Source organism: Heterodontus francisci, chromosome 9 (genome assembly GCF_036365525.1).
Source record: "Heterodontus francisci isolate sHetFra1 chromosome 9, sHetFra1.hap1, whole genome shotgun sequence".
Classification (NCBI taxonomy): Eukaryota; Metazoa; Chordata; class Chondrichthyes; order Heterodontiformes; family Heterodontidae; genus Heterodontus; species Heterodontus francisci.
The window spans coordinates 113198960-113212250 of record NC_090379.1 but is presented as its reverse complement, the minus strand read 5'-3'; the positions used below and the strand labels follow the sequence as shown (position 1 = coordinate 113212250).

General features: G+C 46.3%; 1 protein-coding gene across 2 annotated transcripts in view; it reads left to right on the top strand.

The window, feature by feature from the left end:
- The window catches only part of sptbn5 (spectrin, beta, non-erythrocytic 5), a 321773-nt gene that overhangs the window by 50409 nt on the left and 258073 nt on the right, over positions 1 to 13291 (top strand). For both annotated transcript variants that reach the window (XM_068039706.1, XM_068039705.1), the window contains exons 18-19: positions 2511 to 2745; positions 11315 to 11454. In XM_068039706.1, the coding sequence (XP_067895807.1) occupies positions 2511 to 2745; positions 11315 to 11454 (375 nt within the window). The remainder of the gene's footprint in view (positions 1 to 2510; positions 2746 to 11314; positions 11455 to 13291) is intronic.

Sequence of the window (13291 nt, the reverse complement as noted above, 5' to 3'; positions counted from 1 at the left end):
ATCTGGAAAGGCATGGTCTGATTAGGGATAGTCAGCATGGCTTTGTGCGTGGGAAATCATGTCTCACGAATTTGATTGAGTTTTTCAAGGAGGTGACCAAGAGGATTGATGAGGGCAGGGCGATGGAACTTGTCTACATGGACTTTAGCAAGGCCTTTGACAAGGTCCCGCATGGTAGGCTGGTCCAGAAGGTTCGAACACATGGGATCCAGGGTGAGCTAGCCAATTGGATACAAAATTGTCTTGGTGATAGGAGGCAGAGGGTGGGAGTGGAGGGTTGTTTTTCAGATTGGAGTCCAGTGACCAGTGGTGTGCCGCAGGGATCGGTGCTGGGCCCTCTGTTGTTTGTCATATATATTAATGACTTGGATGTGAATGTAAGGGACATGATTACTAAGTTTGCAGATGACACCAAAATTGGTGGTATAGTGGACAGTGAAGAAGGTTGTCTAAGGTTACAACAGGATATCGATAAACTGAGGAAGTGGGCAAGGGAGTGGCAAATGGAATTTAACGCAGACAAGTGTGAAGTGATGCATTTTGTGAAGTTAAACCAGGGCAGTACATATACAGTGAATGGCAGGGCCCTGGGGAGTGTTCTTGAGCAGAGAGACCTTGGGGTGCAAGTACATAGTTTCCTGAAAGTGGCAACTCAGGTAGACAGGGTGGTGAAGAAGGTGTATGGCCTGCATGTCTTCATGGGCCGAGGCATTGAGTACAAGAGTTGGGACGTCATGTTACAGTTGTACATGACGCTGGTTAGGCCGCATTTGGAGTACTGTGTGCAGTTCTGGTCGCTGCACTACAGGAAAGATGTGATTAAGCTAGAGAGGGTGCAGAAAAGATTCACAAGGATGTTGCCTGGTTTGGAGGGCTTGAGTTATAAAGAGAGATTGGATAGGCTGGGTCTGTTTTCCCTGGAGCGAAGGAGGCTGAGAGGGGTCATGATAGAGGTATATAAAATTATGAGATGCATAGATAGGGTAGACAGCCAGAGTCTGTTTCCCATGGTAGGGGTGACTAAAACTAGAGGGCATAGATTTAAGGTGAGAGGGAGGAGGTTTAAAGGGGTTCAAAGGGGTAAATTTTTCTCACAAAGAATAGTGGGTATCTGGAATGAGCTGCCAGAGGAGATGGTGGAGGCAGGAACAGTAGCAACAATTTAAGAGGCATCTAGACAGGCACTTGAATGAGCAAGGCATAGAGGGATATGGAATTAATGCAGGCAGGTGGGATTAGTATAGATAGGCATTATGGTCAGCATGGACGCGGTGGGCCGAAGGGCCTGTTTCTATGCTGTACGACTCTATGACTCTATGAAAGATGTTGCTTTGGGAACCTGCAAAGGCCTCAACTTTTTTTGTAGGTTATGTGTAGTGTTCTTTGTTTCAACCTACTCAGGCCGCATCCCTAACCTCATGCTCCACCATATTGTACGGCTGCTGCTTCCTGCTCTCGCCCTGATCCTGCGAATTTTGTAAACTATGCTTCTGATTACCATCCATCCCTCGCCTTCACTTGATCCATCTCTGACTCTTCCCTCCTCTTTCTGCACTCCTCTCTCTGTCTCCGCTGATGGGCTTTCCACAAACATTTATTACAAGCTCACAGACACCACAATTCCCTGGATTATCCTCCTTCCCATCCTGTTGCCCGTCCCTTTCTTCTAGTTTCTCTGACACATTTGCTTTTGTAGAAATTTTTAATTCCATGGTGTTGTCTAGTTCATGAATTCTTGGGACACACAAAAGAAAGGATACAGTAAAAGCCATCCAGCAATTTAATTTTGTATTTTAATCAGGGAAATGGTTTGTAAGTTCATATTTGATGTGACTATTTTATTGTGTATTGGAGATATGTAGGTAAGATCCCTTTTGGTGTCTTCAGGCTACCCTGCTTCATTCATTTATTATCCTGACACTTTCCTGTCCTGTCCATTTACCTCCCCCTATACCCCTGTCCAGGGTCCTCCGTGTGAGGCAATTATCATGTACTTCCTCTAATCTTGTACACTGTTCATGTTCTCGTCTCTATAGCATCACATCTCTGCTCTGTCTGGAAGTGGGAACCTGACCCGACCTGACCTTCCTCGCTCCCTGCACCCCACCCCCCACCCCACCTCTGTGACTCAATACAGGAAGCATCACAGAAATGATGGACTGAATGGTCTTGTGCTGTGTTGCAAACGTCCAATGGCTAGCATCATGGGTTAGCACCTGGGATTTCTTTCTTACTGGTTACTGAGGCTGTAAGCCATAACATGGAGTGGAGAGCGTCCCCGCAACCACTCTGTGGCAATGTTTGGTTATAAAGAAATCTTGAGGTCAGAGGAAAGGTTACCTGGCTGAGGAGAAAATATGGAATTGAAGAGAGTAGGATGGTGGTGGTTGGGTGGGGGCAGGGGTATAGTGACAGAATGCACAGGGTGTGGCTGGCTGACCTGGCGTTTATAATTGGCTGTGGCTAGGAAGTGTTAGCTGGAGTTAAAGTGCATGTTTTGTTTGTTAAAGGTTCAAGGAGCTGCATGACCTGGGGAATCGATTGGTAAAGACGAGCTCTGCTGGCGATATCCCTCGAATGATGCAGAAAATGATAGACCTGCAGGTGGAGCTGGAGACAGCATGGAATCAACAAAATGAGAAGCTGCAGGAAGGACTGGAGCTGCAGCAATTTAACCGGGATGCAGATCGCATTGAAGCAACGCTCTCTGGCCACGAAGCCTTCCTGAAGATCCATGATCTCGGGGTAACGTTCATGATTTGCACGGTCTGCATCCAATTGTACAGTCTGTGAGCCTAGCAAACCCGACATTGTGCATCGCGTGGACTGAGTTCAGAAGGACTTTCCTCCCGAGTGTTGGTGCTGTTCAGAGTGAGGAATGAGGATTTTCTCCTGCTAATAGGGTTGCCAGTGTTAGCAGTGACTGCTGTCTTCAGGGTATAGCACAGGTTGGGGATTGGATAAAGCAGTTTTTAGCACAATGCCTTTTCAGCCATGGGAACCAGTTTGAGGTTCAGCTCCATCCCAAACTTCTGGCATGCAAGTTTCCTTTCTCTGCTGACTGTAAGGTTACTGTGTGAACTGAGTTAGGGTGAAATAGCCTCGTTATCATATTGGACTCGTAATCCAGAGGTTCTGAATTTATATCCCACTGTGGTAATAAATGTGGTAACTTGTGGACTGATTGAATCAATGTTGCTGCTTTGTAAAGAGCCAACCGGTTCACTAATGTCCTCCAGGTAAGGGAACCTGCAATGCCTATCTGGTCTGAGCTACACATTACTCCAGTCCCACACTACGTGGTTGATTTTTTAATGGTTTCAGGGCAACAAAGGATAATAAACATCCCCAGAAGAAGCTGAGTTGGGCTAAAACCAGATAGGAACCTGCTCACCCAATTATTAATAAACTCAACATGGTGCTCAAAGCAGAGTGACATCTCCTGATTGTAGTAATACAGAGAAATGATGCACTGGGCCAAGGGAGCAGGGCCCTACTAGCCTGGGGTTGGATGAATATCAGGCAGAGCTAGTGCAGTAGAGATTGTAACCTTGGGAGAATGGGACAATTCCATGAGCCAGAGCTCACACTGGGGACCAGAACTCGCTAAGAAGGCCTGGTAGGAAATTGCAGCCTGGTGATTTTTTTTATATCGTTCAAAATGAATTTTGGGATAATTCTGTTGATTTCTGACAAACACTTCTCCCTACTGGAGACACCGGATTGTGGGATCTTTCCATAGTATCAACAGAATGTTTTGGGTATGGAATTTGGGAAAGCAGCAAGTAGCAAACTAGAAAGAAGAAAAGAGAGTAGGAGTTAAGGGCACTGATTCAGATTGGTTGGACATGGGTGCTGGTACCCCATGGAGTTCACTTCTGGGGCCACATCTGGTTCACTGCGTACATGAATGATTTGGATCGAGGGTTAGAGGGAATGCAGCCCAAATTTGCAGATGCTAACTAAAATAAAAAGCATGGTAAATAGTTCTGAGAGTCAAAGGAAGTTATAATTTGATAAGATTGTGCAAAGGGCAAAATTCAATGTCAATAAATGTGAGGTAGGAGATTGTGGTAAAAATATAAAAGCAATAATTACACTTTGGACAAGTGATGTGGAACAACAGAGGGATTTGGAGGTTCAGGGTTACAAGTCATTAAAAGCAACACCTCGAATGGAGAAGGCCACAAAAAATAAACAAACCAAATACTGAGTTTCATGGCAAGAGGTACAGAATATAAAAGTCAAGATGCAATGGAGGATCTACCTAAGACCAGCGTTGGAGTATGGTGTTTGGTTTTGGGCTCCACATGAGAGGAAGGATGTCGAGGTAATAGAGAGGGTGTAGCACAGATTCACAATGAGTTCTGTCTCATATGAGGAAATACAAAGATGAAAAAAATCTGAAAAATTGCAGCTGCTTTTGTCAGAACAGAGGAGATTGCAGGGTGATTTGATGAAGGTGTTTAAAATCGTGAAGGAGTGCAAGATGATAGATAAAAAGGTGCTGTTTCCAGGGGTCTAGAATATAGGGATATACATATAAGATTAAATGTAAAAGATTTAGGATATCGAACAGGAGAATCCTTTTTGCACAGAAGGTGGTAAAGCTGTGGAATGCACTACAGTTAGTGATTGAAGCACAGACAGGGTCAACACTCAAGATTAGGTTAGTAAGTGATTGAAGGAAAGGGGGTTGAAGAAATAGGGTGGGTAAATGGGTATATCCGGAGGATAAACACCAACACAGACTGGTTGGTACAGAATTCTGCTTTGTAATTCTCTGTAGCAAGCCCCCATCAGTTTGCTTGCTGCCATTCTGGAACTATTGTCTGTATCCCATCCCAGCAGCAATGTATCCAGTCCACCAATTGGAAGATGCACTGAGGGTAGCAAGGGCACAGAATGTATCTGGGTTGGGGACTTCAATGTTCATCACCAAGAGTGGCTTAGTAGCACCACTACTGACCAAGCTGGCCAAGTCCTGAAGGACATAGCTGCTGAACTGGGTCTGTGGCAGATGGTGAGGCAACCAACAAGAGGGAAGAACATACTTGATCTTGTCCTCACCAAAATACCTGTCGTAGATGCATCTGTCCATGACAGTATTAGTAGGAGTGACCGCCGCACAGTCCTTGTGGAGACTAAGTCCCACCTTCACATTGAGGATACCCACCATTGTGTTGTGTGGCATTGGAGGTCGTACAGATCTCTCAAATCAAAACTGGGCATCCATAAGGTGCTGTGGGCCATCAGCAGCAAAAGAATTTTATTCAACCACAATCTGTATCCTCATGGTCTGGCATATCCCCGACTCTACCGTTACCACCAAGCCAGGGGACCAATGCTGGTTCAATGAAGAGTGCAGGAGGGCATGCCAAGAGCAGCAGCAGGCATACCTAAAAATGAGGTGTTAGCCAGGTGAAGCTACATCATCGGACTACTTGCATGTCAAACAGCGATCCCACAACCAATGGATCAGATCTAATATTCTTTAGGGAAGGAAATCTGCTGTCCGTACCTGGTCTGGCCTACATGTGACTTCAGACCCACAGCAATGTGGTTAGCTCTTAAAATGCCTTCTGAAATGGCCTAGCAAGCCCCTCAGTTGTGCCTAACCGCTAAAGAAAGTCGATAAGGAATGAAATCAGACAGACTACTCAGCATCGACCTAGGCACCGGCAACAACAACAACAGAAAACCTAGCCTTGTTGACCCTGCAACGTCCTCCTGACTAGCATCTGGAGGCTTGTGCCAAAGTTGGGAGAGCTGTCCCACAGACTAGTCAAGCAACTGCCTGACATAGTCATACTCACCGAAGCATACCTTACAGACAATGTCCCAGACACCACTATCACCATCCCTGGGTATGTCCCACCGGCAGGACAGACACACCAGAGGTGGCAGCACAGTGGTATACAGTCGGGAAGGAGTTGCCCTGGGAGTCCTCAACATTGACTCCAGACCCCATGAAGTCTCATGGCATCAGGTCAAACATGGGCAAGGTAACCTCTTGCTGATTACCACCTACCGCCCTCCCTCAGCTGATGACTCAGTACTCCTCCATGTCGAACAGCACTTGGAGGAAGCACTGAGGGTGGCAAGGGCGCAGAATGTACTCTGGGTGGGGGACTTCAATGTCCATCACCAAGAGTGGCTCGGTAGCACCACTGCTGACCAAGCTGGCCGAGTCCGAAAGGACATAGCTGCTAGACTGGGTCTGCGGCAGGTGGTGAAGGAACCAACAAGAGGGAAAAACATACTTGACCTAATCCTCACCAATCTGCCTGCCGCAGATGCATCTGTCCATGACAGTATTGGTAGGAGTGACCACCGCACAGTCTTTGTGGAGACTAAGTCCCGTCTTCACATTGAGGATACCCTCCATCGTGTTGTGTGGCACGACCACCATGCTAAATGGGATAGATTTCAAACAGATCTAGCAATGCAAAACTGGGCATCCATGAGGCGCTGTGGGCCATCAGCAGCAGCAGAATTGTACTCAACCATAATCTGGAACCTCATGGCCCAGCATGTCCCCCATTCTATCATTACCATCAAGCCAGGAGACCAAACTTGGTTCAATGAAGAGTGCAGGAGGGCACCAGGCATACCTCAAAATGAGGTGTCAACCTGGTGAAGCTACAACACAGGACTACTTGCATGCCAAACTGCGTAGGTAGCATGCAATAGACAGAGCTAAAGGATCCCACAACCAATGGATCAGATCTAAGTTCTGCAATCCTGCCACATCCAGCCGTGAATGGTGGTGGACAATTAAACAACTAACTGGAGGAGGTGGCTCCACAAATATCCCCATCCTCAATGATGGGGGAGCCCAGCACATCAGTGTGAAAGATAAGGCTGAAGCATTTGCAACAATCTTCAGCCAGAAGTGCTGAGTGGATGATCCATCTCGGCCTCCTCCTGAAGTCTCCAGCATCATCGATGCCAGATTCAAGTCAATTCAATTCACTCCACATGAATCAAGAAACGACTGAAGGCACTGGATACTACAAAGGCTACCATCCCTGACAACATTCTGGCAGTAGTACTGAAGATCTGAACTGAAGTAGCCATATAAATACCGTGGCTACAAGAGCAGATCAGAGGCTAGGAATCCTGCAGCGAGTAACTCAACTCCTGACTCCCCAAAGCCTGTCCACCATCTACAACACACAAGTCAGGAATGTGATGGAATACCCTCCACTTGCCTGAATGGGTGCAGCTCCAACAACACTCAAGAAGTTCGACACCATCCAGGACAAAGCAACCCTCTTGATTGGCACCCCATCTATAATCATTCGCTCCCTCCACCACCGACGCAAGTTGCACTGCAGCAACGCACCAAGGCTACTCAGGCAGCACCTTCCAAACTGTCTATCAACTAGAAGGACAAGGGCAGCAAATACATGGGAACACCACCACCTGCAAGTTCCCCTCCAAGCCACACACCATCCTGACTTGGAACTATATCACTGTTCCTTTGCTATCGCTGGGTCAAAATCCTGGAACTCCCTTCCTAACAGCACTGTGGGTGTACCTACCCCAAATGAACTGCAGCGGTTCAAGAAGGCAGCTCATCACCATCGTCTCATGGGCAATTAGGGATGGGCAATAAATGCTGGCCTGGCCAGCGACGCCCACATCCCATGAAACGAATAACAAAAAAAAATCTAAGCTCTGCAGTCCTGCCACATCCAATCGTGAATGGTGGTGGACAATTAAACAACTAACAGGAGGAGGAGACTCCACAAATATCCCCAATCTCAATGATGGGGGTGCCCAGCACATCAGTGTAAAAGACGAGGCTGAAACGTTTGCATCCATCTTCAGCCCAAAGTGCCGAGTGGTTGATCTATCTTGGCCTCCTCCTGAGGTCCCCAGCATCACAGATGCCAGTCTGTTTTAGGATAAGGGGTAGCAGATTTAAAACAGAGATGAGGAGAAATTACTTCTCTCAAAGGGTCATGCGTCTGTGGAGTTCACTACCCCAGAGTGAGGTGGTCGTTGGGACATTGAGTAAATTTAAGGAGGAGATAGACAGATTTTTAATTAGTAAAGGTTTGAAGGGTTATGGAGAACGGGCAGGAAAGTGGAGTTGAGGCCGAGATGAGATCAGCCATGATCGTATTGAATGGCAGAGCAGGCTCGTGGGGCCGAATTTCCTACTCCTGCTCCTAGTTCTTATGACCTTATGACCTTTAGCCAATCCGATTCACTCCACATGACATCAAGAAATGGCTGAAGGCACTGGACACTGCAAAGGCTATGGGCCCTGACAACATTCCGGCAATAGTACTGAAGACTTGTGCTCCAGAACTAGCCATGCCCCTAGCCAAGCTATTCCAGTACAGCTGTAACACTGGCATCTACCCGGCAATGTGGAAAATTACCCAGGTATGTCCTGTGCACAAAAAGCAGGACAAATCCAACCTGGCCAATAACCACCCTATCAGTCTACTCTCCATTATCAGCAAAGTGATGAAAGGTGTCATCAACAGCACTATCAAGCAGCACTTGTTCAGCAATAACGTGCTCACTGATGCTCAGTTTGGGTTCCACCAGGGCCGCTCAGCTCCTGACCTCATTACAGCCTTGGTCCAAACATGGACAAACGAGCTGAACTCCAGAGGTGAGGTGAGAGTGACTGCCCTTGACATCAAGGCAGCATTTGACCGAGTATGGCATCAAGGAGCCCTAGCAAAACTGTAGTCAATGGGAATCGGGAAAACCCTCCGCTGGTTGGAGTCATACCTAGCACAAAGGAAGATGGTTGTGGTTGTTGGAGGTCAATCATCTCAGTCCCAGGATGTCACTGAGACATCACATCCTCAGGGTAGTGTCCTACGCCCAACCATCTTCAGCTGCTTCATCAATGAGCTTCCCTCCATCATAAGAGCAGAAGTCGGCTGATGATTGCACAATGTTCAGCACCATTCGTGACTCCTCAAGTAAGAAAGCAGCCCATATTCAGATGCAGCAAGACATGGACAATATCTAGGCTTGGGCTGATAAGTGGTAAGTAACATTCGCGCCACACAAGTGCCAGGCAATGACCATCTCCAACAAGAGAAAATCTAGCCATCCTCCCTTGATGTTCAATGGCATTACGATCACTGAATCCCCCACTATCAACATCCTGGGGTTACCATTGACCTGAAACTGAACTGGACCAGCCACATAAATACTGTGGCTACAAGAGCAGGTCAGAGGCTGGGAATTCTGTGACAAGTAACTCACCTCCTGTCTCCCCAATGCTTGTCCACCATCTACAAAGCACAAGTCAGGAGTGTGAGGGAATACTTTCCACTTACCTGGATGGGTGCAGCGGCAACAACACTCAAGAAGCTCAACACCATCCAGGACAAAGCAGCCCACTTGATGGCCCTTCCTCATGGCTCAGCCCTCCAGGAATGACCTTGTGCCTCTTTCCTCGGCTGCCTCCAACAATCCTACCCTGTTGAAGGTTTGTTTCTTGTTCTCTGTGACCAGTCACCCGGCCTGGGTGGTGCTGGGGAGCACCATATTCATCATCTGATGCTGAGGCATGGAGTTGTTAAGGGCACGTTTTGACCAAACCGTGATGTGCGTGGCCTTGGTGACATGATGCTGGGGTAGGAAGCTCTAACCAGCAGTGTGACACAGACACATGCAGCATGCTGAAGAACACACCATGGGATCGGGCATTTGCTACCTAGAAGTTCTGTCTGACTGGCCTCAGCAATTCACAGGGCTCAATATATTGCATGAAAAAGGACTTTTATCAGTCGCTTACACTGTGTCTTTCATAACCTCAGGAGGACTGGAGGATGCAGACAGTGGTGTACCCCAAGGGTCAGTGCTAGGACCACTGCTTTTTTTGCTATATATAAATGACTTGGATCTTGGAATACAGAACAGAATCTCAAAATTTGCCAATGACATCAAACTTCGAGGATGATATGAACCACCTGCAACAGGACATAGATTGGCTAGCAGGATGGGCAGAGAGTTGGCAGATGGAATTTAATACTGACAAGTGTGAAGTGATGCATTTTAGTGGAAGGAATAGGGAGAGGCAATGTAGTCTTAATGGCACAGTTCAAAAGAGTGTGCAGGAACAGAGGGACCTGGGGATGCATGTGCATAGATCTTTGAAGGTGGCAGGTCATATTGAGAGAGTAGTTAGTAATGCATGTGGGATTTTGGGCTTCATAAATAGAGATATTGAGTACAAAAACAGGGAAGTTATGCTGAACTTCAATAAAGCTCTGGTTAGGCCCCAACTAGAGTATTGTGTCCAGTTCTGGTCACCACACTTCAGGAAAGACGTGAGAGTCCTTGAGAGGATGCAGAGGGGATTTACCAAAATGGCTCCTGGGATGGGCGATTTTAATTACAAGGTAAGGTTGGAAAAGTTGGGTTTGTTCTCCTTAGAACAAAGGAGATTGAAGGGAGATTTAATAGAAATGTACAAGATTATGACAGGCATAGATAGGTTAGACATTGAAAAACCGTTCCCATTAACTGATGGTACAAGGACTAGGGGCCACAGATTGAAGGTTTTGGACAAGATATGCAGGGGGAATATGAGGAAGAATTTTTTTTACCCATCGGGTGGTAATGACCTGAAACCTGCTTCCCACGAGGGTGGTGGAAGTGGAGACGATCAATTATTTCAAAAGGAAATTGGATCAGCACCTGAGAGAAATAGATTTTCAGGGCTATGGGGATCGAGTGGGGGAGTGGGACTGACTGGATAGTTTTGTAGTGAGCAAGCATGGACTTGGTGGGCCAAATGGCCTCCTTCTGTGCCATAAATAACTCAATGACCCAAACAGCATCACAGCTAATGAGGTATTTTTGCTGTGTAGTCACTGTTGTAATGTAGGAAACATGGCAACCAATTTGTCTACAGCAAGACCTCACAAAAAGCAATGTGATGATGACTAGATAAACTGTTTGTTTGATGTTGGCTGAGGGATAAATATTGGCCAGGACACGTGGAGAACTCCCCTGCTGCTCTTTCAGATAGTGCCATGGGATCTTTTACACCCACCCGAGAGGGTAGACAGGACCTCCGTTTAAATTTAATCCCATCCTAAAAGCAGCTCCCCTGACAGTGCAATGCTCCTTCAGTACTGTATTGGAGTGTCAGCCTGGATTCCGTCTTTCAGTCCCTGGATTTGGACTTGAACCCGGCAGCCTTCTGACTCTGAGGCAAGGGTGCTCCCACTGAGCCACACTGGCACAATTCAAAGGACACATTGACGTGAGATGAGGCTGTGAGTCCGAGCTCCAAGACCTCTAACAATTTGGATTGTTTTTAAAGGACACCGTGGACTCTGTGAGCAGCTTGCTGAAGAGACATGAAGACTTTGAGAACATGCTGAAAGTAACAGACCAGAGGATTCGGGGACTCCAGGACAGAGCCTCCAGACTCACCCAGAGCAGCAACTACACCAATAGCACGTATGTATTGACATCTTAGTGACAGACTTAGAAATGCCCAGGTCTGGATTCGGTCACATCCACATGCAGATCCATGCTGCTGAAATCTGTAAGCTCAATGTCGTTATTGTTAATGTATCTTCATTGAAAAGAGGCAGGGATAGCTAGAGGCCAAACTCAAAACCTGTCTGAGTCTTCCTTTCCACTTCCTCTTGTCCTGATGGATATACTTTCTGAGGGACAGTTGACTTTTTTTTTAGACTAATTTCTTTTCCCCCTTTAGAATCATAGAATGATAAAGCATCCTCTTCTCTCATGAAGACAGATGCAAAGTACTCATTTAGTACTTCAGCCATGCCCTCTGCCTCCACAAGAATATCTCCTAATCTGCCCCTCCCTTCCTTTGACAATCTTTTTAACTATTTATGTGTTTCTAAAAGACTTCGGGTTCCTTTTTATGTTAGCTGCTAATCTATTCCTATTGCTCCACTTGTTCTCATATGACTGAAATTGAGTTCTATCCCTGCTGTGTCTTTTGGATTCTCTGTGTTTCACACCCCTGTGATACCAGTTTAGCTTTTGTTTTAGTTTCAGTATCTTAGATTACTCTTAGGTGATTCTATGATCCCGAGAGTATCTTCACTGTCTCTGGTATCTAGGTCAGCTTTTGGTAACAGGCCCAATGTAGCAAACAAAGACATTTGTCAACTGGTTTTACTCATGGAATTACCCTGTGTCTCCACAGGATCTGTCGCCAACAACAAAAAGAACCAGGGATTTGCAGATCTTGTTGAACAACTCAGTTTATTAACTACACCTGGAAGACTAGCTGAGGCACCTTTTGGTTTATGTAACTGATACTTCAGTTGTGCATGTAACTGAACCAACTGCAAAGCAGTGATTATGTTTAGTTATGTGACTTGGTTCCTCTCTCAAGCCTCAAAGACAATTGAGCAAACTACTCAATATTTTTACAGATTTAGGCTCAGAACAGAGGGGTGAAACTTGTCTTTGGTGAAAACATGAAATGAGTGATAGTGAATTGACAGCCTGTTATACACCCAGCCAGATTATCTTTTCTGTTGAAGTCAATGAAGAAGAATGTTGGGGACATTGTACAAAGGACTACTGATTAGCTATGACCAGTTTCACTCCTGTGGAGGTTGACTGCAGCTGGCTTTCACACTCCTTGGATGAAATTTTCCCTGTGCTGCTAGCAGGACCTCACAAGAACCGGGAGCCCTGTCAGCAAATCATAGTACATCGCCGATACGAACATACGAATTAGAAGCAGGAGTAGACCGTTCGAGCCTGCTCCACCATTCAATAAGTTCATGGTTGAACTGATTATTCTACATTTCCACCTACCCCTGATAACCTTTCACCCCTTGCTTATCAAGAATCTATCTACCTCTGCCTTAAACAGACTCTGCTTCCACCGCCTTTTGAGGAAGAGAATTCCAAAGACTCGCGACCCTCTGTGAGAAAAATTTTCTCCTCATCTCTGTCTTGAATGGGCGACCCCTTATTTTTAAACAGTGACCCCTAGTTCGAGATTCTCCCACAAGGGGAAACATCCTTTCCACATCCACCGTATCATGACCCCTCAGGGTCTTATATGTTTCAATCAGATCACCTCCTACTCTTCTAAATTCCAGCGGGTACAAGCTTAGCCTGTCCCATCTTTCCTCATAAGACAGCCCACCCATTCCAGGTATTAGTCTAGTAAACCTTCTCTGTACTGCCTCCAATGCATTTACATCCTTCCTTAAATAAGGAGACCAATACTGTACACAGTACTCCAGATGTGGTCTCACCAATGCCCTGTATAACTGAAGCATAACCTCCCTACTTTTGT